We start from the raw sequence: 25,473 nt of genomic DNA, 5'->3' as shown, positions 1-25,473 counted from the left end.
AGAAGGGAAAACGATCAAACATCTGACCAGAAACCATTTATTTCCAAACTAGTTTATTTCATAGAGTCCAAAAGCTCCTGTGACCCTGGCTCAGACGGAGGTCCGGCTTCCCTGTGTGTGTGTGCGGCTGCATGGTGATTGCAGATCACCCGTGCCCCCTGTAGAGGAAGCACCAGGGAATTCCCAGGTCTGGCTTATTAAGCTTCAAACTCAAATTCAAAGTACTGTGGGTCGAAGTAGTGGATGCGGACGTAACCATCTTCGCCACCGCTGCTGTAGCTGCAAAGAGACAGCCAGGGCCCAGTCAGAGGCCTGCCCTTTGGGAAGCAGGCCTGGGGGACAGGACGTGGGAAAGGAGCAGAGGTGGGCAAACCAGGGCTGGCTCAGCCCCCTTCACCAGGCCCTACCTCTTGCCATCAGGATGGAAGGCAACACTGTTGATAGGTCCGAAGTGACCCTTGACTCTTCCAAACTCTTCTTCAAAGGCCAAGTGGAAGAACCTGGAGGAAAGAGCAGGGTGGGAAGCAACAGTTCATTCAGTCCCCATCTCCTACGAAAACACGTCAACGGGAACCATTCCCCAAACAAAACTATAAAGCAGGGAAACTGGGATAAGGGGGAAATGAATGAGAACAAAACAAGATGAAGTTGGGAGAAGACTGGACCCAAATGTCTTCCTTGCTATGTGCTGGGCAGTGCTCTTAAAAGCTTCACAACTATTAACTTATTTAATCTGCATACTGTTATGAGGTAAGTATAGTATCACTGTGCCCATTAGACAGTCAAGGGTGATTGGGCATAGACAACTCCAATGATGTGCAGGGCTTCAGAGTGAGCCCAAGAGTTCATGCTCTTAACTATTGTATCAGACACTTGTCACAGGAGGGCCCCCAGTCTGGCTGCACTCCCAACAGCCAGTGAATTAAGGAAAGTTTCCTTGGTTATCCGGTTTGTGGCCATTGTGAGAGACACCTCATGATGTTTCTGTTTGGAAGCTCTCCTTCCCCCTTTACCTGGCCTCGAACTTGCCAATCCTGGTGGAGGTGGTAGTTACATCCATGGCTTCCTGACCACCGCCCAGCACCACCTGAAGGGAAGAAACTCTAGATGGGCCCAAAGAGCAGGCAAGTCCATTTTCCATTTCTTCCCCCAACCCTAAAAGCCTTTAGTATCTCCTACATCAGACTGGGAAGATATTAAGGGTAAGGAACAAACATCCCTCAGCCACCTCCTGCCCTGCCCCCAGAGCTTCCCATCATTCACCTTTGTTCCTGCTCTGAGATCTCCTCTCTGCCTGACACTATTTTCCCCCAAAGCTCTTTTCTTAATTGCTAGACAAACAGCTAGATCCTGGAAACAAGGAGTCTTTAGCAGGAAGCTTGGCTGGGTTTCCTTACATGATCGTAGTTGGGAGAGAGGGCAGCTGAGTTGACAGGTCGTTCTGTCCGGAAAGTCTTCTGGTGTTCAAGGGTTGTGGAGTCGAAGAGCTAGAGAGAAGGCAGAGGAGATGTCTCTAAAAGGAGTCTTCTTGGGGGAAGATGAGAGCCCTGCGGGAGGGTAGGAGCAGGCCTGCCAGACTCCTTGCCCAGGCTCACCTTGGCAGTGTTGTCCTTGGATGCAGTGACGAACATGGTCATATCCCTGGATAACTGGATGTCATTGATCTGCCGGGAGTGTTCCTTAACATTCACCAGTACCTCCCCAGACTGCGGACAGAAGAGGGAGGCTCTGACCAGCTCCATTCCCAGCACCCCAGGCTCAGCCAGAATTCTGGACTCTTTCTCGTCCCATGAAGGAGGGGGAGGTCAGGTGGGGTCTGCCTTAGTATCACCTGAATCAACATTTACTCCCACTACCAAGCCCAATCTGGCCCAAGTGTGCAGGTTTCATAAACACTGCTAGTCCACCTAGGAAAACACACACTTATGGTGACACCTATTAATTAATCATCATGTAACAGTAGAGCAGTTCCATTTAATCCTTCTTCCAAAAAATACTGAATGGCTACTATTTGCCAGAAGCAGAATATGAGATAGTTAGACAGCCTCACTGACTCCATGGACATGAATCTGAGCAAACTCTGGAAGATAGTGGAGGACAGAGGACCCTGGCATGCTGCAGCCCATAGGGTTGCAAAGACATGGACACAGCTTAGTGACTGAATAACAGCAGCAGCAGCAACACTATCTGCCAAGCACTGTGCTAAGCACTTAACAACACTTATTTTCTTTTAATCCTCACAACAATCCTATGAAGTGGATATTTTACCACAATTTTTAAAGGAAACTATGGTTCAGATAGGTGGTGTGACTTGGAGATCTCAAAACCAATAAAAGGCAGAACCCACTGGCATCTCCTTCCCTCGCAGGGTCTTGGGCACAGTTCATGAGGACCGATGCTCATCCAGCCTTTTTTCAGGTCTTCTCAAAGGGCTCTTTCATCTGATTTCCCTTCCCACTTACAGAACCTGCCAGACTATGTAGTACAAAGAGTTTTAGAATCTGCCCTTAAAAGTACATCTCTGTGGGAGTTCCTTGGTGGTCCAGTGGTTAGAACTCAGTGCTTTGACTACTGACGGCCTGGATTAAATCCCTAAGTGGGGAACCAGGATCTTGCAAGCCTTGCAGCATGGCCTAAAAAAAAAAAAAACAACCAACCTCTCCGTGCCTTGATTTCTCTATTTAGGAAACAAGATTATTAAAAGCCCCTAGGAGTAATTCCCTGGTGGTCCAGTGGTCAGGACTAGTAACAAACAAACAAGTCCCCAGGATCCCTGTAAGGACACTGTGTGTGCGTGCTCAGTCATGTCCAGCTCCTCGTGACCCCATGCACTGCAGCCCCCCAGGCTTCTATGTCCAGGGGATCTTCCAGGCAAGAATTCCAGAGTGGGCTGCCACTTCCTCCTCCAGGGGGTCTTCCTGACGCGAGGACACCGGGACTGGGTCTTACCTGAATTTGAGTGATGGGCGCCTGGCATGCGCTCTGCAAACATTTGTGAAGATGACTAAACGGCCTCAAGCACTGGGCCTCACACAGACTCTCAGAAGACTGCCATCTCCTTCCCTGAGTTACTTTCACCCACTGTCAGGGAAGACTATCTTCGTCTCCTCCATGGACACAGGGTAGGGAGGCATCTGGTGCCTCCATTTTGGGGAACAAGCACCAGTTTTGCAGTCAGGCCTACCTGAGGGCACAGATCAGCTCCACTGTTCGCTAGCATCAAGCACTATTCATGGCCTTGACCTTGGTTCCCATTCCCTTCCTGAAGGTAGGCCTGGTGGACCACAGCCAGTGCTTGTTGAGTGACTGACCAACCTTTACGATATCACATCCCAGCATTCCCCAGAAACCCAGGAGCCCACGTGAGAAATCTGAGACAGCCTGGACCCCACCCTTGCGGTCACCCTCCCTCTCACCGGTCACCCTGAATGTCTCCTGCCAGGTGCCCCACATCCCTGTCACTACTGCCTGGTTTTTGTGCATTCTCCAATCTGGCCTGTGAGAGCTTTCTAAAGGAAAAAACCTGGGACTTCCCTGGTGGTCCAGTGGTTACGAATCCATCTTACAATGCAGGGGATGTGGGTTTGATCCTCAGTTGGAAAACTAATATCCCACATGAAGACTGAGAGCCACAGCCGAGTTCACACACTCTGGGGTGCCACCACCAAGACCCGATACAGCCAATATATAATCAACCAACAAATATTTTAAAAAATAAGAGAAAACCTGATCATCATAACCATTTGAAGATTCCTCCTGCCTAAGGGGAAATCACAGCTCCGCAATCTAGGCCCCGTCCCCCTTCCCCAACACTGCATTCCAGTGAGGCCAAACTCCCATTCCTGAAGCATTTGCCTACTCCCTCAACTCTGTGCCTCCGCACACACTGCTCCTGTCTGTGGAGCAACCCCCTCTTCTGGCTTGAAGCTCCATTTATTCTTCACAGCTTAATGTGCATGCCACCTCTTCTGTGACAGAGGGCACTTTCTGTACTTGGTTGAGACCTCAGTAGTGGCACAGCTCACAACCTGACCCATGTGCCAACTGTTTGCAGCCTGTCTCCCAGGGCAGGGTCCATGTCTGATTCCCTTCTTTGTCCTGAGTCTAGCATGGGGCCTGCCACTCAGTGTGGGCAGGGAAACGCTTAATTGTGATCACTGGTAACATGCCCGAGTACTCTATGACAAGTTTTTCAAACACCTGAGGTCATCTGATGCTTGAAACATCTTACAGATAAACAGGCTCCGTAAAGTTATGTAATACGACCAAGATCACATACTTAGAAAATGGTGAAGTCTGTGTGAGTCTGGCCCTCGCTCTCAACCCCCAGGCTCATCCCGCCTCTCACAGAGAATCATTCTGATGGACGTAGGCCTCATCCACCTTACCTTGGCACTATACTGGTTGAGCTCTCCACCTTCGTGGCCTGCAATGATGCACTCTCCCAGAGGTCCCCAGACGGCACTGGTGATCTTGGAGTCGTTGCAAGGGATCCTCATGTAGGGCTCATTGCTGTCTGTGTAGGGCAGCACATGTCAGGCCCTGGGCTCTGGAGCCGTGCCCCTCACCTCAGCCCCAGTCCTGTGCCCCAACTGTGGCGCACCGATCTGGCTTGGATCCCGCAGGTCAAAGAAGCTCACGAAGCACTGGTAGCCCATCTGCTTGTCTGTGGAGAACATGATGATGTTGCCCCCAAAATCAAAGCCACAGGTGCGGACTGCTGAATTGGTCTTGAGCAGGGCCAGCTGCTTCCCTGGGAACAGGCAGAGTCTCGGTTAGTCCCTGCCCCCTGCTGATGCCGGGAAGATGCTCTAACCCCCGCCTACCATTACAATGCACTGTTCCTCCTGCACTGGTGACTCTAGCACCCCCGCCCATCTTCTTCCCTCGCTGCTGTGGTTTGGGTCAGGTCTTTTAACTTCTCCACACAGTCCCTCCTCAGACATCCCGCCACTGTGGCACTCACAACGGACGACATTGTATCTGTCTCCACCTCTGGAGAATGTCCTTCTCCATAGCAAAGACCTGCTCTAACTTCTCTGCATGTCACCAGTGCCCAGCAAAGACCTGGGAGAGATCTGGGTACCCAGAAAATATTTACTAAATGGAGCCGTTCAATAGGCTCCCCTGTCTTCTGTCTGTTCCTGCAATGTTCCCCACTGCTACCTGGGCTTGCCAAAGCTAAACATGCTTGGGGACTTCCCCAGCAGTGGTTAAGGCTCTGTCTTCCAATGCAGGGGGTGTGGGTTCAATCCCTGGTCAGGGAACTAAGATCCCAGTTGCCACAGGGTGTGGCCAAAAATTAAAAAAAAAAAAAAAAAAAAGAACTGAACAGGCTCTTCCCTGCTCAGGACCCTCCCCAGCATGAAGTCCTACAGAACAGTCATGTTCCTGAGCTCAAATTCAAGGCCCGTCTGGCCCTAGCCTGCCTCAGCTTCTCCACTGCTGTCTGTTTCACCCCCAAGAAGCAGGAGCTCCTGCCAGATCAGATGACTTGGGCATGCCACTTGCTGTGCTTCCACTCTTGCATCTGCCACAGCGATCGCCTCACATGACACTTGCTTTGGGAAGCCTTCCCGGGCTGATCCCATCCCCATTTCAGCCTTCAGGTGCCTCCCCCTCAGCTTTCATAGTGCACTGTGCTACCTCTAACAAGGCTTATATCTCACTGGAGTGCCTCTTTTCACCTCTGTCTCCTTATTTTCTTGTCTCTTTTTCCCTAGACTGGGAACCATCTCTGGTTTTATCTCTATTTCCCCAGAACCTGTTGGCCTCAATAAGTATATTGTAGGTCCTCGCTGCTGAAAAAGTGCAGGATCCAGCCTTACCTGTTTCACAGTCCCAGAGACGACAGCTGTTGTCAGCTGAGCCAGTGAGGACATGCTTGGTGTCCCCTGAAGAGGGTGTTAAGAAGCATAACAGAATTCACCTGAGTCCTTGTCCTCTTGGAAGGCCAAGTGAATCATCTCCCTATTCAGCACCAGAGAGCCTTCCTTCTCTCATCCTAACCTCCTCATTCAGAACTGGAACCTGTCCTAAATGTTCCCCGAAATAGTGAACAGACCAAGGAGTAGGAGGTAGGTAGCATCATTCTCCAGACCCCACCAGAGCATCTCAAACTCTCAGCTTCAGGTCAGCAGCTTCTCCATTGCTGGCAGACCCTGGGAGCACAGACTCAGAACAAAGATAAGGATACAGTCAGCGTCCACACACCACACAGCTCCGGTATGGCCCATGTAGGTGCCCAGTCTCTCACCATTCACAGAGTACCATACATTGACAATCTGGAGGATCAAGGACAATGTGACAGGATGATAGGCATTGTGGGCAGAGCCATGGCCTATTTTGCCCCAGAAGCTTCTAGCCAGGCCAGATTCGACCCTCCCCTGCTCATCTCTTGGGGAACAGCAGGTTGCTGGTAAAAAGACCAACTCCTGGATTCTCCTCCTGCTTGCGAAAAAGTCTCCATCATACCAGCCTTTCCCCAGACTCCTAAACCCTTTGAGGAATAAAAGGTCAAGCTGAGTATCAGCCTAGCAAAAGAGTAGTGTTTTGGTGTTCTGTCCAAATGGGAGCCGTTGGTAGGAGAGAAACCTGGGTTCCAGTCCCTGCTCTGCTACTATCTCACTGTATTATTGAAATGTGTGCTTTTCCCCTCTGAACTTCAGTTTTCCCACGTGTAAACTGGCCAGGACAATAACGCCTTTTTCAAAGAGTAGCTGTGAGACTCCAATAAAATAATGTCTAAGGAATTTAAAATGTGTCTAACATTAATATGGTACTCACAAACACTCTTTATTCAAGTAAGCTCTTTATTTGAATAATCTCATTTAATTCTAAAGACAACCCCAAGAGGGAGGTACTATTACTACCCATATTTTGTAAAAAGGGGCTCTTAAAGTTTATAATGGTTAAATGGCATGTTCAAAGTCACACTGCTAGTGAATACAGGACTCAGGATTCAAATCAGGTGTGTCAGCCCCCACGTTTAGCCACTAGGGTTAACTTTCTCCATATGGAGGTGCCTCAAAATGCAGTACTCAAAGGGGCTGTTTGCAGTGAGTGAGTGGCAGGAAGAGGGATGACTGAAATGATACCAAGGACACCTTCTTTAAGGTCTTTATCCTCGATGCCCCAGGATCAACTTCCCCCTTCTCCAGGTGGTCTGTTCCCCTATCCTTGTAGAATAGTTTTGTTCTTCCCCGGAATGAGCTCCTCTCCGCCCCATGAGCAAGATGACCCACGTCCCCGTCCCCTTTCCACAAGGTACCCTTGCTTTTCTTCTCCCTGGCTACTCCCTCCTCCTATCAACAATGGAGTCCTTTCCCACATCTATCGGTGTAATGCTCTTGCCCTCCAAACCCCGGGCTGATCTCTCCCTACTTCTCAGAACAGGGCACTCCTCGGTTTTTCTCGCAGCAAAACTAGCTTGTCCACCCTTCGCCCCGGGAGAATGAACTCGCCCGCTCCCGGGCCCCTTCCGCAAGGTCCCGGCGGGCCCGCCCTTCAGCCGACGCTCACAGGGTCCTTCGCCACCGTGAAAAGGAGGTCTCCCTCGCGGTTGTACTTAATCTGAGTAATGGACCGCTCATGGCCCTGCAGCAGGATCGGCTTCTGTGGGGACAGGACGGCAGTGTCAGCGCCCAGAATTGGCCCCTACCCCAGCACGGACCCCTACAGCAATACCTTTAACACAGGAGAACTCACCATCCCGGCGGTGACGCGAGGAAAGCGGCAACGTGCGTAGAACCGGAAGAGGCTTTGGCGCCACTTCCGGATTACGAGTCTCCGCCCCCTTTGTTCCCGGAAGTGGAGAGGATCGGCGTTGCCATGGCGGCGACCCTGGGTAAGCGGGCCCCGCCCCTCCCCTCGCTTCCAGACTGCTATCCCAAGTTCATTTCTTACTCCCCCTCCACCACCTAACCCCGACCCTTGCTACAACCCCGAACCTGGGCTCCAGGATCCATCTCCCCGGCTTCCCGGGGCCTGTCCTACCCGCCAATCAGACCCGGGGCGTCGGAGAGCAAAGAAGGGATGTGGGAGCGGCGGGGTGGGAATGGGAGACCGGAGGAGGGCTAAGGCCGTGCGGTGGGGCGGCGGGGGATGTCACTCGTCTCTCCATCCAGGGCAGGTGCTGGCTCTGGTGCTCGTGGCTGCTCTGTGGGGTGGCACACAGCCATTGCTGAAGCGGGCCTCCTCTCGCCTGCAGCAGGTTCATGAGCGGACCTGGGCCCGGCAGTTGCTGCAGGAAATGAAAACCTTGTTCTTGAATCCCGAGGTGCGTCTGTGAATGAGTCCTCTCTAGAGGGTAGCAGCTAAGAATTTGGTCTCTGGAGTCAAACAGATCAGGCTCAAAATCTGTGCTCCACCACTTACTCGCCAGAAGCTCTTGGATGAGTCTTGTTTGCCTTGAGTCTCAGTTTCGTCATCTGTAAAATGGGGATAATAAGGGTAACCGTCTTACGGGGCAGTTGTGAGGGTTAAGTGAGGTGAGGCACTAAAGCAGTTAGCAGTGGGCCTTATACATATTACAATTAGGTTTCAAGTCTTTGATGCCCTGAGCCGCTAGTAATATTTTATTATGGTGATCCTTACAACAGACTTTTCCAGAGGGAGGGCTTAGGGCTTAAATTGGCCCTGGGGAGGGGGGCATAAGGGAGAATCTAGAGTACTACTTCTGAGCTCAGTGCTGCCAGTCTCGGCTGGTGGGAAAGTCATAGACACAACTGCCTCTCAGGGGTAAGGGCTTTGAGTGAGGTACAGACAAAGTGCTTTGTGAGTTCAGAGGAGGGAGGCTGGAGCTAGGCGACTGAGGGAAGGTTTCTTGGAGACAGGAACACTGGCGCTCAGGGACTTGCAGGATGGGGAGGACAGAAACCAGCGGGGTTGAGGGGGAGGGCCTTCAGGGCAAAGGCATGGGGTTCAGTCAGTGATGTTCCCTCTGCCCTGGAAGGGTCCTTTTCAGATGGCTTGGGCCCTAGCCCTTACAGCTACCCCTCCCTCCAAGGAAAGGCTTATCTCGAAGCTCAAAGAAGGCAGCCCTGCTCAGTTAAGCAATCACACTGACCAGTTTTCTTCTGTTTCCAGTACCTGATGCCCTTTTCTCTCAACCAGTGTGGCTCCCTTCTCTATTACCTCACCTTGGCATCAGCAGGTGGGTCTCTGGCTTAGAACCGCTATACTTAGGATGGAGGGAATGTCTCAAACACCTTGTTGCCATGAGTGAGGGATTGGTTCCATATTTGCACCCTCTTCTCTAGGCAGTAGAGTATGGTGGTTTGGTTATGAGTATGCTGCCAGGCACAGGGTTGGTTTGAAGCCTGGCAATCTTGTGCAGCAGCAGAGAAAGAAAGTTCCTTTGGCTGTGTGAAGGGTTTGTGTGTGTGTGTGTGTGTACCATGCAGTTTATGGGATCTTAGTTCCCTGACCAGGGATCAAACCCAGGCCCACTGCAGTGGAAGCACAGAGTCCTAACCACCAGACCGACAGCAAATTCCCCAAGGGCTGCCTTTGACACTCTTGCTTCCACTGCTAACTGCCTGGCTGACCTTGGGCAAGTCTCTTATTTGAACCTCGATTTTTTATGGTTGACTTCATAGCACCGAGAGAATTGAGTTCAGTATTGAGAAGCATCCGGAGCAGTACCTGGTGCACGATGGACTGGAGGAGCTCTATAAGGATAAATTTCTTTCCCCCTATTGTTGTGTGCCCTCTCCTGCATCAGATACTGTTCTAGTTTTACACATTTAAAAAAATTCTCAGCCCAACCTTATAAAATGGACATGATTGTCTCCACCAAGGCAATGAAGTTACAAAACTTTGGGCAACTTATTTCATCTCTGAAGTCCCACAGCATGTCAGTGCAGAAGGATGCGAAGCCATCTATTGCTAAAGTTTATGCTCTTGAACTTTGCTAAGAGAAGTTTTTGCTATAACTTTGCTATAACTCACCTGGAGTCTCACCTGGGCACCGCCCCCCCCAGGGATTTGAGGGGAGTTTGGACCCCAAATAACCCTGGGAAAACCCCTCAGAAGTCATGGGAGGGGCTAGGCCCACCTCCAGATCTGCCATGTCAGCTTCAACTAGCATCACTCCACTTTCATCTGTTTTACGTTTTGGGCTTCTCATAAGACTTCATTTAAAAGAAAGTTTGAAAGCCTCTGGCACTCCCTGCTGCCCAGAACACTGAGTGCTCTGGAAAAATGCCTGCAGTTAGCCTTTTACCAAGTTTTGAGCAAACTGGAATTTCAGGATCCTCTTACCTCACCACTTACCCTGCCTGTATCCATTCTAATAATCAGAACAGTGGTCACTGTTTATTCAGGCAAGGACATACGCATGTTATCATATTTCATCTCACAACAACCCTTTTGTAAGACGACGCTGTTAGTTTGCTACCACTGTTTTTCAGGTAGGGAACGGGCTCAGAGCGTTTGGCTGATCTAGCCAAGATCACGTAGGCAAACCTGGGTCTGCCTCACTCCAGTGTCCTATTCTCTCCTCACACTATGCTGCTTCCCTCTCCCATCTACTGTTGCCAACCAGTCTTTAGCAACTACTACATTCTGTGTTGTGTAAGGTTAAGGAAAGGTCTCTGAGTAGGCGGCAGTTGTGTCCGTTTCTTGGATGGCCAATAGCAGCCATGGCCGCGCCTCGCAGGGGATGTGCAGCTGCGCAGTTCTCTCCTCCTCTGCCTGGAACAGGTGAGGCCTGGGAGGGCTGGGAAAGAATGTGCTGAGGAGCCAACGTGCACAGCCTGCCTGGCAGTTATGAGTCTTGCAAACAAGTAACTCAGTTTCTGATTTATCCATTAGTTTTTTTGGTTTTATTTATTTTTTGGTATGTGTTTTAAGAACACAGCATAAAATCTGTCTTCTTAAATAGCTTCAAATGTACAAAATTTAAGTGTAATACATTTTAAGTTAAGAGTATTGTTAACTCCGCTAAGTCTTTTTGAAGTTTCATTTATTGAAGTCAGAGCTTCAAAACTAAGCAACAGGTCCTGGACTGTGGTGACCTCTACTTAAGAACCAGCCCTGTGGGGCGTGTCCTGTGCCCGTTCCTATCTCTGACGTTTTTGGTCTTACATAATTCCATGAGGCCCAAGCCCGAACTGAAACAGAAACAAATGTGCTTCGCCTGCTGTTTTGCTTTGTCCTTACCCATTTAGTTCTACTACCTTTGGAGTCAGGCAGACCTCGGTTTAAATCCTGTTGGCCTCTATTTACGTGGTGTCTTTGAGCCTTTGTTTCCATTATGATGCTAATGCGCTTCCTGCATTGTTGTTATGAAGATTGACTCGATGTGTACACAGAGCACCCGTGTGCTTGGTAAGTGGCGCTGTGTTTGGCGTTACTGCACTCTTGCTACTGTAGCCTTTGGGTTTGGGGTACCTGTCTGTCCAGATGTCCTTGAGATCACAGTAGTTCTGTTGGACTGCAACGACCTCATCCTTACCAGCAAACCAAGATGGTCCCAGACCTTGTAGTTTAGGTTTTCTTGCTGGAATCCTGAGGGAGCACTGAATTTGAAGTCAGGAGACCTGGGTTTGAATCCTGAGCTTGGCTGTGACTTTATCTGAAAACTGGGGTCATGAGACACCTTTTTTAAAACGGTCTTGATGATGTAATGAAAGTGTTTTGTGCCTAGAAAGACTTTTTTTTTTTTTTTTTTTGCATCTCAGAGATTCTTTTCATTCTGATCACCCAGATCTGACCCTAGCTGTGCCCATCAGTAACTCTCTGGCCATCATCTTTACACTGATTGTTGGGAAGGTCCTTGGAGAAGATATTGGTGGAAAACGTAAGTCAGGACACTGCAAGTTTGGGAAGCCACTACTTGGACTTTGACACCCCTGGGTTAGTTTTTTTCCTGTGACCAGGTGAGGAGAGGCTCTTCCCTCATCCTGCCCTTTCCTCTGTAGCTCTCCTGCCTCCTTGTTGCCATCAGAGTTGCCTTCCCCTGGGTAGTTCCCATCTGAGCCCTTCCCTCAGCCCTGTGTCAGCTACTACTGGCATGGCTAGTCTCAGAGCTTCTCAATTTCTACCCATTATCCCAGGAGCATTTGCTGGCATGGTGCTCACCGTGGCAGGAATTACACTCTGCATCACAAGCTCAGTGACCAAGACCCAAGGGCAACTGTCTGCACTTTGAGTGAACCAAGGCCACCTCCAGCTCTGCTATCTCCAGGAAACCCCTGGGCCATGAGGTGGAGGCAGTGAGCCTGGGAATTAGGCCTCCCACCCCAGCCCCAGCCCCAGCCTCAGCTTCCTCACCTCCTGGGATAATAACTACCTCATGGATCATAATAAGAGAACAAGAGTGAAAGGGTTTTGTAACTTTCACGTGCTGTTCAACCACTCAGATTTAGTGCAAAAGACTTCACCCTCACCCTCAGCAGCCCTCGTGCCCCAGCAGCACTCTCTCTGCTGTCTCGTCAGGTCCCCAGAGCTGTCACTGTTACTATGGCCTGACCTGGACTATCCCAGCAGCTGGGCGGTGGACTGCAGAACCCCAGCTGCAAGGAGAAGGCCAGCTACAGCCTCTGGGCCAGAAATGCAAGCAGGAGGCCTCCAGGGCTCAGCCTTCGCTGGCTGAGGGGGGAACTGAGGGGAAAGTGCGTAAGAATAGCAGATGACATGTGGGAGAGGAGCTGGCTGTTAGCCTCCCTGTCCCTCCCATGAGGTGGGTGTAAATCCTCAACTGCCTGCCTCCCTCAAACGCCTGTGGGCCCCGGCACTGCCCAACTCCAGTGCGTGGAGCAATGCTGGGTGAGCAGTTGTTGTTGAGTCACTGAATCAGTTGTCTGTAATAAATCTGTAGTAAACAGATGGAGGTTAGTAAGTAGTCTTTTATTGTGACAGACCCGCTCCCATGTTTGTGGTCTGTCCCCCAAACCCAGCTGTCTACTCCTTTCTCTGGCCAGAGACTCTCATAAGGAAACGGCCTCTGTAGCTGGGGCTTCTCTGCTCTGAAAGGAAAGGAAGACGGGGATGTAGGTTTACGAGCAGAAGAGCCAGACTGAAGGGGTTGCATCATACCCTGTGAGCGCAGAGGAGACGCTGGTTCCTTGAGAACAGGCTGCTGGAGGCTGAGGATAAAAGGTGACTGCAGAATGAAGCTCCCCAGTTCCTGGCTGGAGCTGCTGGATCTCAAGATGGTGGAGCAGGCATCAGGCTGAGATAGCTGCCCCAGCCTCAGGCTGTTTTTCCAGGAACAGGGCCTCTTCCACTATCTGTGCTGTCGGCGGGAGGAGGAAGGCCACACAGAACGGAGCCATTGAGCACCCCAGTCCAGCCTCCAGCCTTTAGCCTGGGGTTTCCCAACCCAGGAAAGGAAGAGACCAGAAATCTGGATCCACCATTTCATTTAACATAGGAACTCGGGCTCTGAGAAGGTTAGATTTGTTCACAGACACAAGGGAGAATTGTTTCTGGGACCCAGGGCTGCTGGTTTCCAGCTCAGAACTCCTGTCCCAACATGTGGCTTCCAGGGACTTCTCTGGCTTCCAATGCAGTGGGTGTGGGTTTGATCCCTGGTTGGGAAATTAAGATCCCACATGCTGCAGGGTACAGCAAAAAAAACAAACCATACAAGCAAAACAAAAGCCAACACACGGCTTCCAGCCCCAGCCCACCTGATCCCAGGGCTCTTCTGTCTGGGTGTCTTCATCATCTGCTACTTCCTGGGCCCCTGCCGTCTCCTTCCTTGGGTGGGGAGCCACATACACTCCCTTGGTTCCTGATGTGGAAGGCAAGAGACCGACGCTGAGGCTGAGGAGCCCTCAACATTCTTTCCCTAGACTTTATCAGCCCCCTCCCTGGCCCTGAGCCTCGCTCATGACCTGCGAGGATGGAGGTTAGTTCGGAGGCAGGCCTTTGGCCCCCATCCCCAACCCTTCCAAATCCCACCCCTGAAATTCATGGCTTCGAGTTTTCACGTGCTTCTTTTCGTAAACCAGGCCCCCATGAAAAGGCAAAGGACTGGCTATGCACATGAGGGGGTAGGAGACAGTTGTGCTGAAGTCAAGACCAGCTCTGGACCATGGAACTCCCTCCCCTTCCTGTGTCATCCCCAGCAGGCACCACCCCATGTCGCTGCCACCCCACGTCGCTGCCACCCCACGTCGCTGCCACCCCACGTCGCTGTCAGGGGCTGGCTGAGAAGGCCTTGAATTCTGGGGTCCCCTCGCCTGGTGGAAATGAGAGCGTGGGGCGCATGCCTCTTGGCTCAGTAGCTCGCTGGGGTCTGGCACAGAAAGCGGATGGCGCCATTTGTCTGGCTCCGTCCGGAGAGGACTGGCTTGCCTGTGCCCTGTGGCCCTGCAGGGGGAACGCTGAGCGTCGGCCGTGGTTGCAGGCTGTCCTTGCCTTCTCCACTCCCAGTCCAGGTGTGGATGCCTCTGATGCCTTTGGCAGCTGGGAGAGGAGAAGCCATCCACCTTCACAGCCTGCGTCTTCCCTCCCTGCTCCCTCTTCCATCAGACTGCTTTATCCAGGGACATAGTAGATGATGCCTGGTGTTCTAAATGCCCAGTGAAATCAGGTTGTGTCCTCCTACCCTCAACTCACTGGCTCATCTCTTGGGAGGGCTCAGGCCTGGGATAAGACGGGAAGCTGACAAGCATTTTGGACCCTGCTATGCCAGATATACTGATTTTCCCAGCATCCAATCTGGCATCAGGTCCAGCAACTCAGAGTCCTGAAGATCTTCACAGAGCCCAGATAAGCTGGCTTTCAGACCTGGTCCTGGTCTGGCTGCTGTCAGTATCTGTGTTACCCTGAACAAATCACACCACTCCTCTGAATTTCAGCCTCTCCTCTAGAAAATGGGAATAACTCTTTCACAAAATTATTGAGAGTATACAGTACAATAAGGTCAGAGCCTCAGTGGGAAGCTAGTCACTTCCTTCTTTCCCGCCCCCCAACAACACCCTGGGTCACCTACCACCTGCTTGTGCGGCCTGGACTTTGGACCTGGGGGATACCTGCAGTGAAAAAAGAGAAGGCTTATAGGGGGCAGAGCAGGACATGGAATCAGGGTGGCTTCCTTTGCTCTAACCTGCCTCCTCTCCCCCTCATATATACATACCAGCAGCCCCTGGGCAGTGAGGGACTGGGCACCAGCAGCTCCAGATAGGGGAGGGCCTTGAACTCATCCTCTCCAACGGCCACATAGTAATGGCCACTCACCAGAGCCTCCCTTGCTGACAGTGGGAGCCCATCCAGGGTGCAGAGCCTGGGAGAGAGGTGAGTACAATAAGGGCCAGTGAACAAGGTGGATTGATATTCAGCAGACTGTGAGAGGGTGGGTACAGCTCTTCCAAGGTGCCTGGCAGCTGCTGGTCCTCCGGGCACCAGGGCCAGTCCCCCAGGCTCCACCCTGGCTCCAAGGGCTGGGTTGGAAGGGCCTTTCCCTCTGGCACAGAAAGAAGTCCCCTTTGGGGAAACATGCTTTCCTTTGGCCTTTTCATCTTCCAAGAAGGCCAGAACCAGTAGGGCAGCTCCCTTTGGGGACATTCGGGTTTCCGCAGTCCCCAGACTCACTTGCGCACAACCCCGGTCTGTAATTTCACCTTCTCCGTCAGGAGCTTCAACACTGCTTCCCAGTCCTTGCTGGCGGCCTGGGACAGCTTCAGGCTGAACGGAGGACTTAACAGGTCCCCATTCCTGAACACACTGGGACAAAGAGCAGCCTGGTAAGGGGAACGGTCCTCAGAACTCCTTACACGTGAGAGGAGGATGGCACTGGGGCCAGAAGACAGTCAGACCCGGTGCATGGGTCCCCCTTCACCCAGTAAGCATGTTGGACTTTTCCCATCCCTACCAGTCACCAGGAGCTCCTGGAACAAATCCACCTACTTTTCCTTGGCCTCACTGAAACAAAAATCTATGCCCCCGCCTCCCCAACACAGGCACTCACTGGATGTAGCAGGGGGAACCTGCAGGTAGCTGCCGTCCAAGGGCCCCATCACACAGCTGCCGAGTCATGGGAAGACCCTGAAACCCATCAGGAACGCACTGAGGCCTTTGGTCAGGGGTAGGTCAGTCTAAGGTGGGTAGGGTGAGGGAAAGGAACCAGACTGGGGCGGAAGAGGGGGTAAGGAGGGTGGGACTGTCACACCTTTTACCAGAGGGTACTCCCTAAGTCACATTCTTAACCCCCTCCCATCCCTCTGTTTTATAGTGTCCTCTTTCCTCTGAGGACCACAGCCTGGAGATAAAAGGTTGCAAAAGGCGCAGGGAACAGCATTTTGAAATCCTGCACCCTGGGAAGGCTAGCAGCTGGCTCCAGACTAGGTGTGGAGAGCCGCAGATCCAGCTGCTTCTGGGGCCCCTGACCTCCCAGACCAAAGTGGGAGCCGTCCCAGAGGAGGGGGAGAACAGAGGGCTGGGGGCTGGCCTGCCCCAGGACTCACTGCCAGTCTGCTGCTCTTCCCACCTGGATCCTTCCCTCCAGGGGGTAAATAGCTGAAAGGACAGAGAGGTCACAGGTCATCTTGGGGAGCCGGGGGAACTCAGCAGCCCAGCAGCTGCCAGAGGGCGGGGCTGGGGCCCAGCTCACCAGGTCTCCCTTCCCAGTGAAACAGTCTCAAGTCATCTCAGTCCAGAAACAGATGCTGATACTTGAACCTGCCTTAGGCCCTGCATGTATCAGGCTGCACATCCAGTCCAGGGCACAAACCATATAATTAAAGGTCTAAATCCTCCTGTATCTCAGAGAGATGTTCTCCTTCATGGGGTATGTGGTTTCATCTCATTTTGTATGAGACAGAACAAGGACTCCCTAAGTAACATGGGAGTGACCAAGCCCAGATTCTAAGTCTGTCTAGCTCCCAACTCCTGGCTCCTTAGGTTACAGCGAGCAACCTCTCAGCTGAGAGTGGAGGAAGACCTGGAAGCCAGATCTGAGTTGGAAGCTCAGACACTGAAATTAGTCTCCCATCTTGGAAAGCACAGCCACACCCTGTAAAGGGTGATCCCAGCCTACTGGAGAGCATGGGATGCCTATGGATGGATTTAGAGTATTTGGTGGTGGTGGTGATGGGAGTGATAAGGATCCCATCAGGAAGAGCCTTTGGAAAAGGGGGCTCAGCTAGCATGAGAATGTTCTTCTTCCCATGGTTTGGTCCTGGCTGGATAGGCATGATCATCAGCGTCAGACTCTTGACTTGAACAGTGGCGCCACTTGTGTTGTCTACTCCTAGGCAGCTTGGGACTATCCTGATTTACCCTTCCAAAGACTGGGGATAAGACCACCTGCCTCACAGGACTGTTAATGTCTCATGAGTGAGCTACTTGGTCAGTACTGACTGTTGCTGTTGCTATTACCTCCCTCCCCAGGCTCTTTGACCACCCCCAGCCCACTCACGGGAGCTTGTGGAAATGTTCGAAACCAGCAGCCACATACAGCCCTCCGTTCTGCAGGTCTGCCAGGTCGGTGACAGGGTGGCCATGACAAGGGGTGTAGAGAGCACGCACAGCCACTGGGGCCTGCACAGCCGATGTCACCTCACAGAGGAAGGTCTCCAGGGTGGGGAAGCGGCGTTGAGTCACCACCAGCTGGCGGCCTGGGGAGAAGGGGTCCCCATTCCGATACACCACTACCTTCTTGGCTGCTGGACTGCCACCGGCCATTGTATGTCCGTGGGTAGAGACGCAGAGCTGTTGCCAGGCAACTAAGACAGGGTTGGGAGCAATGCCAATCAGAGGTGGAGTCCTGCCTTTTTACCCAGGAAGGCAGGGAGAGCCTCCATAGGAGCACCTGTCTGCATTCAGGGTCTCATCCGGTCTGCTCTTGGTGGGGCCTCACAGGAGTAGGGTGGGTCTGGTCATTAGGTATGAAGGAAGAGCCAGGGCTCAGTGAGAGGGGCAGTGGCAGAGATCACACTGAAACACAGATGTTCAGTACTGGGTCGGGGCAGGGATTCTCAGAGCCTCCCCGCCACTGTAGCCCAACAGCATTGGGGGGCTGTTCCCCAAGGATGCTAGTCTGCTCTTGGGCTGTGGCTCTCGGCCAGCTCTGGAGAGGATGCCCCATGTCAGCAGAAAGTGAACAGGAGGTCCCAGAAGCTTGTCCTGACCAGGGGCAGAAGACAAATACAACCAGGCTCAGAATCTAATGAAAACCTTTATTCTCCATCTTTATTTATTCTCAACCTTTATTCTCCAACTTGACTTGCCCCAGGTTGCTCCCTATCCCCAAATGTGGGTTGAACCACAGGCAGAGGATGAAAGTAGCCTCCTACCTTCTCCCTCTACTGGTGCCAGCTCTGTGCTCCAGCTTCTCTTGGCCTCACTAGCCACCAATACCCAGGGGCAGGGGCAGGAGGTACAACTGGAACCAGGGAGCTAGGATGAGGTCCTGTCTCCCTCACTGCCCTTTCATAGCATCGCCCTTTGGAACCCGGTCCTCCCTGGTTCCCCAGGGTCTAGCCTGCTGGTCCTGTTTCCCACTGTCTGCCCCTCCAGTGATCCTCTCCTGTGTGGTCTGACCCTGTGGACAGTTTCTCAGGGGGCCTTGACCTACATGGTACAGTCCTCTGGTTTTGCCATCCTTCATCGCTAGATTCACTGGAGGTTCTATCTATGGAGCTTTTATCACTGGGGGTCTGGCCCTTGGGTGGTTTATTTTTCCAGAGATCCAGGCCACCATGCTCTGCCAAAGACCCATCCCAGGTGACATGGTCCTCTGAGACGCCCAACTCTCGTGGCACAGCTCTTTGCCAATCAGGCTCTTTCTGGCATGGCCCCCTGGGAGAGCTGTCTTCAATGTTTGGGTCTTCATGGAGTGTGGGCAGCTGTGTCCTGGCCTTTCCAGGACAGGAGCCCTTAGATTTGAGCTCTTTGTGGCTTTCATCCTCTAGAAGTGTTGTCAGCTGCAGGCAGGTCTCTCCAGAGATCTCTTCTCCACAGTCCTGCTCTTTGGTGAGCCTCTTCCCTGTGGCCTGGTATTCCGATGGTGTGGGCAGCTGTGGCCCAGGCCATCTGTAGGATGGGTCCCTGTACTTGGCCCCAGCAGTTGTTTTATCTGGAGTGGCCAGTCTTTCTGGGAATTTGTGGGGTTGTGATCTGAGCCTCCAGTAGGAGGCATCCACATGGCCTGGCTCTCCAAGGGTCCTGCCTCTGTAGGGCTGGTCTTCCAGCGGTGGGCCTGGTTGTGATCTAGCTTTTTCACAGCTCTGTCCCCCATGATCTTGGCACAAGTTGGGCTCATGTCTGTTCTGGTTCACTTCTGGGGATCTCAGTGTTTGTTTGAGAACTAGGTACTGTTAGAGAAAAGAAGAGACACTGTACCAGGCAGGTCTGCTTGGGCCTGGCAGGAGGCTTTTCCCTCACCACCACCCTTGGCTCTAAATGTGCAAAAAAGGCTCCAAATTAGTGCCTACCTCCTTACGGCTATTGATGGCCTGCTGTAGCCACAGCAGCTCCATGGCCAAGTGGCTGCGGTGGTTCTGGAGCTCCTGGAGCTCAGTCTGGCTGTGGGACAGTCCTGGACCTGCAGCTTCTGTGAAGGAGGATGAAGGGAGAAATCCTTGAGGGGACAGGCACTGGGCACTGGCCTAGTCCTTAGACCCTGGCACCTTCCCCCTATGCACCCGTAAGTCGCCCCCAACCAGGAGGGAAGAAAGGGATGCAGCTTATCTAGCACAAGCCTTTCACTTTTCAGATGGGAATGCTTAGGCCCAGAGGGCAGAGGCTTGCCCTGATCTAGGCAGAGGTGTACCTGGGTGTTTCATCCTTGACGCGTCTCTGGTCTCTTGGCTTGGTTTCCTGGTCCTCCTGCTCTGCTCATCCCGAAGCCAGGCACTGGCATCTCTGCAGGGAAGACTGCTGGCGTTTGTGAAGCTCTCTCCTGACTTCTTCAGTAGCATATCCTCCTGGATGGTCTCTCTCTCAGTCTCTTTATGTGCGAAGTGACTCCATAGCTCCTGCTCTGGATTTGGTGCCCTCTCTCTAGCGGCTTTCCAGGTCTGACAGAATTTTGCCTCCTGAGAAATCAAAGGTGTGCGAGCCCCGAGGCTAAACCCTCCAAGGATCTGGACATTCTGATTTAGCATACCAATTGATGAGGACTAAGAATTGGGGTGTGAGGAGGTGAGTCTGCTCCCTTTTCCATTGAGGAACGCTTGTCGGCAGGTAACATGGAATGCCCTTGCCCATTTTACCTCTAGGTGTGTAGTACCTTTGGGAGAAATCGGGGCCTGGGAATCCAGCCCTCAGTCCACTGAAGCGTGCCCAGATCACCGTCGATCTCTTGTACAATAGCTTCATATTCACCTCGAAGACTCTGGAACTGGCGTCGGACCAAGAAGCCCCGGATGCAGGCCTGGTGTGGAGAACGAGGGGAGAGAAAACCCTTATCACTGCAACATGGGGATATCTTGGGGAACGCTCCTGGAGAGGTCATCGGCGTGACTGCAAGAGGGGACCCGGCCCCGGGGAAAGGACAGGTGACGCTGTGCGTTGGGGCTCTGGGGGTTCGAGGGAGTGTGCTGGGCTGCATCCAGCACAATTCTTCGACTGAAGGCCCTTCCCACCTTTTCCCTGATCGCGTAAGAGCTTGTGGTGGCAGTTGGGGGTGGGGGTGGGGGGACGCGGGAGGATCCGTGCTGCTGCTAAGTCGCTTCAGTCGTGTCCGACTCTTAGCAACCCCATGGACTGCAGCCTACCAGGCTCCTCCGTCCATGGGATTTTCCAGGCAAGTGTACTGGAGTGGGGTGCCATCGCCTTCTCCGAGAATCCGTGGGGTCCCCACATTTTTCAGGCCCGTGGGGTGGGTCGGTAGCTTCGGACGTGGGCACGCGGGCAGGTTACTAGACGTGAGAGCCTCATTTGGTCCATAGGTCCCACCCAGTCCGAGAACCCGTAGCGGGGAATCACAGGCAAGCCTCCCGCCCCGCACCTGCAGCGCCGTCACCTTCCGAACTAACCGCTCCCGCTCCATCCGGGCGCAAACTGACCCGCCCGGCGCCTGCGCAGCGCGTCACCGGCCTGCGCCGCGGGCCGACGGGCTCAGGCCCCGCCCCGCCGTCTCCGTGGCCTCCTCTGGGCTCCAGCCAAGACCCGGCGAGCCGGTGCTGTTCCCACACACCCCGAGCAGCTCCGGGGAATCTAACCGCCCGAGCGGGACCTCCCAAACCAGAAGTGTGTTGCGCAGGGGCGTCCCTGCGAGAGCTGGGGCCCGGGCGCCCCTGCCGAGTAGAAGGCGCAAGAGAGAAGACACACACCGCTTTCTTTCCTTCTGGTTTAATTCCATTCAGTGCCCCCCTCTCCCATAGCACCTGGGGGGGCCGCGAAACACCCACTCGAGTCCGTAAAAAAGTCACAGTTTGAAGGAAATGAGAATGGACAGTCAAGGCCTGGGTCTTAACACCTACACAGCTGACGGCTCCTCGGGCTCGGCGTTCTCGGCCAGGTGCAGCTTCTGTCTGTGCGGGTCAAGGACTGTGATGCTTTGGACCCCAGGTCCTTCCAGCCCTATTGTCCCAGCCTGCGCAAGCTTAGTTTCCCCAACTGTGCAAAGGGGCGGGGGTCAGGGACTCTGGGGTGGTCCGTGATTTAGGGTTGCAGCCCTTGCTGGCCCCTCTTGCCAGGTGCCTTACCCCCTTCGCTTTTGGTTTAGATCATGCAGGTGTGTGTGCACTACTTCTCTTAGGACTAGATGGGAGATCATCTGATCAGTAAAAATAATTGTTCAGTGCTGAAAGAATAGGGAGACATCAGACAAGCTTTGTCATAGATTGGTGTAAGCTAAAGTGCCTAAAAATATTTTGGTAAGTATGTAGAACATATTTCCTGCAACCACTATTCTTTCACCTAACATTTGGGGAATTCTTTCTGCACCTCTACCAGGGTAGGGGGAGTTGGGGGCTAATTCTGAAAGGGGTGAGGACGTTGGTTATCTGTAAATATTCCTGCAGGGTGGTGGGGAGGAGGAAGCTGATTTTATATCTGGAGTGGAGGACACCCACTGTCAAGTTCCCTAGAAAGGATACATAGAATTACTAAGATCTTCCAGCTGTCAACAGAAAGGGAAAGGGGGGTTTCTGTAAGGAGGGCACCAGGCCAAACTCTGGATGTTCTGGGGCTCATCTTCTGGTGGGCGTTGAGAGGCCCAGAGCTTTTGCCTCCACGCACCCCCAGTTTTTCACTTAGGGACCAGGAATGGTCTTGGAAGCATGCACCCTCCCACCCTCTGGTGCCCTCAGGAACTGAAGCCCCCAGCCCTGACCCACATTGCTAAGCAGCTGGTCCAGGTTGCGGTCAGCCATTGTCTTCTTCTGCTCCTCAGGCAGCCCGTCCGTCACCCCGTCTTCCTCTTCCTCCTCCTCTTCCTCCTCTCCACACACATCTAGGCTGAAGTGCAGCCGGGCCAGCTTCTCCTGCATCTCCCGCACGTGCTCCAACTGCTCGAAGGAGCATTCCTTCCCTGGACAGCACCTGTCAGCTCTGGGAGCAAGCTTGGGACCCACGTCCCAGCCTCCCCCTCCAGCCCCACCCCCAGGACTCACCGAAGGCCTGCAGCCGGCCTGAGTGGAAGTCGTTGAGCAGGTTCAGCAGCCCCCCTTCCATTTCATAGACGTCGGTCACCTCGGTCAGGAAAGAGTGCTGCAGGGGCGTGCCTGCAGAGCCGCCTGCACCTCCTGCCAGCACGGGGCGGCATTTCTCCTTGCCTACCCTGGGTGAGTGGGCGTGGCCACGGTCACAGGGTGGGGGAAGCCAGGTACCCCAGGTCTTTTGTGCCATCTGTCTATGCACTAATTCATCTTTCTATCCACCTGTCAACATAAGTGGATGTTTGTTCTTCTGACCCTGTCTGGGGCACTAGGATGCATTAAGGGAAGCAAGTGGATGAAGAGGGGTGAGGATGAGAGGTCAGAAGAAGTCGTTTTCTTCCAGTGGTACAGCCAGAACCACACCTGGAGCAGGGCTCTTGGGTTCCTGTCTGACCCCTCACTCAATCCTCCTGTGATCACTTGGCCTTACTGGTCCTCAGTGAATTTGGGGACAGTTACTTCCTTATTGCCATGAGAGCCATTTTACCACTTCCAAAAACATTTTTCTGCCCCTCTTGTATATAAAAACCATTTTTTGAATCTTCCATTGCCCACAGGAGAACACTGCACGACCTTCCCAGCTTGGCCTCCATGCCTCTCCAACTGCACTTCCTACTATTCCTGTCCCAGCCCTGAGCTTCCGCTACGCTCACGTGGCCGTGTCCAAACATGCCTCTTAGGCAGGCGGTGCCAAGGCACAGGGAAACATAGTAATCAGAGGAGGAACGTGTGTTTAGTGGGAGCACTATAGGGTAGACAGGCAAGGTGGGGTAGGAGGCGAACTCAAATCGTTTGCTTGAGTATCCCTTCACCATTTCCTGGCCCATGACACTCCGGGACCACCAGACCACTTTGTGATTCCTGGAACCTTGCAGGCAATATTTTTCTTCCATACTTCTGCCAGGCAGGCCCCTCCGCTTAGAACAGTCCCTGTCTCCAGTGTGCCCAACAGCCTTCTCTGACTCACTTCTGGAAGTCTGCACACTCCCTGCTCCGAGGTGCATCATCACACTGGGTGATCCCTGTGACCCACCTGGTCTTTTCCCAACACACCTGAAAGTAGGGACTGGGTCTGAATTCTCGGGCCAGTGGAGGGAGGGGGAGCCCCAGGGAAGGCATGGATTCCTGCTCAGAAATTATAGGCTAAACCCCACTTTACCTTGCTGCCCACAGGGCTCAGGCCAGAGTTAGGGTCCCTCCCTCCTTGCCCTGCTTCCCGTCTGTACCTACCTCTTGAACTTGGTCCGCTGTTTGGGGGATGGCAGGTGAGGGAGTCCCAGGGCCAAGGAGCCACTGTGGCTTGTGGGCACTGGGACCCTGCGTAGTGTGCCTGGGGGCTGGGCTGGCTGGGTCAGACAGGGCTTGGGACTCCTTTTCTTCTTCTTGTCCTCCATTGGATGCTGGCTAGGCCTCAGGCCCTGGGAGGGAGGCAGCCCCACTGAGGTGGTGTGGGCAAAGGCATCCCTCCATCCACCTATCCCGGAGAACTGCAAAGGATGGCCCCAGGTCCTTCTGACTGTCCCCTCATCATTCCAGTATGGGCAAGGCCAGGTGCCAGCACCTACTGCTGAGATCACAGCTGTGTATTTGAAAGACCTATGGCCCAATCCAGGTCTCCTCTGCCCTCGAGCCTTAGCTGAAACCTAGGTCTTGCCTGAAAGGACTGGACCAGACACTATTCTCGGGCTGCAGCTGCTCCCGGGGTTTCCAGTCCCTGTAGCGGAGGGGGTGGAGCCGGCGGAGGAAATGTAGGGGGAGTCAGGGTGGAAGTGAGCTGGCAGGAGCCCAGCTGGGGTTTAGGGGTGTTTTAATTAGACTCCGGTTCTATTCAGCAACTGCCTGGACAGACCCTGACGAACCTCAGCATAGAAGGGGATCAAAACGTGCATGGGATCACCTGGGAAGACCCCATGTCGGACCCCTAGAGGATGGGCATCAGTGGTTGAGCTAGCAGGGCTCAGTCCCCGCATTTAGACACTTGGCATCCTTTCTCTTCCACCCCACCTCCAACGGTAAAACCAGGAGACTCCCGTTAGTTCCCTGGGACAGCCTTCCAGCTGCTTCACCCTCCCCAGTCGGGAAGTCCCCTCTTGGCTGCAGCTGTAGTCAGAGAGGGCCGGGTGGTACGGCAGGGCAGCCGGCAGGCTGGGCCTCCAACAAAGGCTGCGCTGAAGCTCGCACCACTCGGCCTCCCTCCCGGCCTGCCCCCTCGGCTTCCAGGTCCGCGGAGGTCCCTCGGCCTGAGGTCTGGAGGCCCTTTACGGGGTTTCCCCAAGCCGCTTACTCCCAGGTTCCACCACCAAGCCCGACTCCGCACTCTGGGGTGGCGCCTGGGGCATAAGTATTTAAATCCGCACGAATCAGGCAGGCACTGAGGGGGTGTGGTGCTGGGGAAACAAGCGCGTCAAATGCCTGGCCCAGCCCCAGCTTAGTCCAATTAGAGACGCGAGAGAATTACAGCGGGAGCCCCAGCTCCCTAGGAATGCGTGGTGGCGACCTGGGATCTATTTTCCACAATCAGTCTCTAAAGTCGCGTGCCAAAAAGATCTCTCAGCTTGGGAGCCAGGATCCGAAATGGAGCGAGAGATCAGCGTCATTCCGCCTCTGCACCCACCCCCAAAGGGGAAACTAACCTGAAGATTTAGGGTCCGGAGTGATGCTTCCGTGCCGGTTCCCTCCACCCTCAGCTCTCTCCAACTAGGGAAACGAATGGGTGGATGCTGAGCTCGCAGTAGGTAATTTGCATTTAAAGAGAAACTGACCTTTTATAGAGTGGAGGGAGTAAGATGGGAGGAGCATCTCCACATTAATTGAGTTGTCTCTTTCACTGGACTTCACGTCTCCATTTGTATTACGGTGCTGATATTGGTTATGTGAGGACAATCCAAAAAACCCTTTCACTGCCTATCAGTTT

The 25,473-nt window shown here is 53.3% G+C and overlaps 5 protein-coding genes and 1 long non-coding RNA gene across 11 annotated transcripts; 2 read left to right on the top strand and 4 right to left on the bottom strand.

The window, feature by feature from the left end:
* Window positions 37-7,790, bottom strand: EIF3I (eukaryotic translation initiation factor 3 subunit I). The gene is made up of 11 exons (XM_005676710.3): window positions 7,708-7,790; window positions 7,522-7,614; window positions 6,197-6,284; window positions 5,829-5,894; window positions 4,604-4,753; window positions 4,389-4,516; window positions 1,596-1,706; window positions 1,398-1,487; window positions 1,014-1,087; window positions 408-500; window positions 37-279 (listed from the first exon to the last, which is right to left on the bottom strand). The coding sequence occupies exons 1-11, from the start codon at window positions 7,708-7,710 to the stop codon at window positions 198-200; spliced, it is 978 nt and encodes a 325-aa protein (XP_005676767.1). The 5' UTR covers window positions 7,711-7,790; the 3' UTR covers window positions 37-197.
* Window positions 7,515-12,831, top strand: TMEM234 (transmembrane protein 234). 3 transcript variants are annotated; one of them, XM_005676709.2, is made up of 5 exons: window positions 7,515-7,846; window positions 8,127-8,278; window positions 9,088-9,154; window positions 11,711-11,803; window positions 12,060-12,831. In XM_005676709.2, the coding sequence occupies exons 1-5, from the start codon at window positions 7,831-7,833 to the stop codon at window positions 12,152-12,154; spliced, it is 423 nt and encodes a 140-aa protein (XP_005676766.1). In that variant the 5' UTR covers window positions 7,515-7,830; the 3' UTR covers window positions 12,155-12,831. The 3 variants fall into 3 exon arrangements, with proteins under 3 accessions (XP_005676766.1, XP_013829055.1, XP_017913201.1); XM_013973601.2 differs by having other exon boundaries at window positions 7,784-7,846; window positions 12,442-12,831; XM_018057712.1 differs by lacking the exons at window positions 11,711-11,803; window positions 12,060-12,831 and adding an exon at window positions 9,600-11,165 and having other exon boundaries at window positions 7,784-7,846.
* Window positions 12,925-18,002, bottom strand: DCDC2B (doublecortin domain containing 2B). The gene is made up of 9 exons (XM_005676708.3): window positions 17,372-18,002; window positions 16,419-16,470; window positions 15,923-15,999; window positions 15,547-15,678; window positions 15,092-15,238; window positions 14,944-14,987; window positions 14,193-14,336; window positions 13,634-13,741; window positions 12,925-13,240 (listed from the first exon to the last, which is right to left on the bottom strand). The coding sequence occupies exons 1-9, from the start codon at window positions 17,635-17,637 to the stop codon at window positions 13,173-13,175; spliced, it is 1,038 nt and encodes a 345-aa protein (XP_005676765.1). The 5' UTR covers window positions 17,638-18,002; the 3' UTR covers window positions 12,925-13,172.
* LOC108637416 lies at window positions 15,972-16,714 on the top strand. 2 transcript variants are annotated; one of them, XR_001919059.1, is made up of 2 exons: window positions 15,972-16,043; window positions 16,187-16,714. It is a non-coding gene; the product is annotated as an uncharacterized LOC108637416 (long non-coding RNA). The 2 variants fall into 2 exon arrangements; XR_001919062.1 differs by having other exon boundaries at window positions 15,978-16,054.
* On the bottom strand, window positions 18,112-21,135 carry IQCC (IQ motif containing C). 3 transcript variants are annotated; one of them, XM_005676711.3, is made up of 5 exons: window positions 20,906-21,135; window positions 20,186-20,329; window positions 19,727-19,991; window positions 19,389-19,507; window positions 18,112-19,268 (listed from the first exon to the last, which is right to left on the bottom strand). In XM_005676711.3, exons 1-5 carry the CDS (start codon window positions 20,945-20,947, stop codon window positions 18,432-18,434), a joined length of 1,407 nt encoding a protein of 468 aa, XP_005676768.2. In that variant the 5' UTR covers window positions 20,948-21,135; the 3' UTR covers window positions 18,112-18,431. The 3 variants fall into 3 exon arrangements, with proteins under 3 accessions (XP_005676768.2, XP_017913160.1, XP_017913173.1); XM_018057671.1 differs by having other exon boundaries at window positions 20,186-21,135; XM_018057684.1 differs by lacking the exon at window positions 20,906-21,135 and having other exon boundaries at window positions 19,727-19,818; window positions 20,186-20,294.
* On the bottom strand, window positions 21,231-25,291 carry CCDC28B (coiled-coil domain containing 28B). The gene is made up of 6 exons (XM_005676712.1): window positions 25,193-25,291; window positions 23,790-23,977; window positions 22,515-22,681; window positions 22,239-22,432; window positions 21,999-22,021; window positions 21,231-21,431 (listed from the first exon to the last, which is right to left on the bottom strand). The coding sequence occupies exons 2-6, from the start codon at window positions 23,951-23,953 to the stop codon at window positions 21,377-21,379; spliced, it is 603 nt and encodes a 200-aa protein (XP_005676769.1). The 5' UTR covers window positions 23,954-23,977; window positions 25,193-25,291; the 3' UTR covers window positions 21,231-21,376.

This window comes from Capra hircus, chromosome 2, assembly GCF_001704415.2.
Source record: "Capra hircus breed San Clemente chromosome 2, ASM170441v1, whole genome shotgun sequence".
Taxonomy (NCBI): domain Eukaryota; kingdom Metazoa; phylum Chordata; class Mammalia; order Artiodactyla; family Bovidae; genus Capra; species Capra hircus.
The sequence above is the reverse complement of the archived record's forward strand: the minus strand, read 5'-3'. Positions and strand labels throughout refer to the sequence as shown.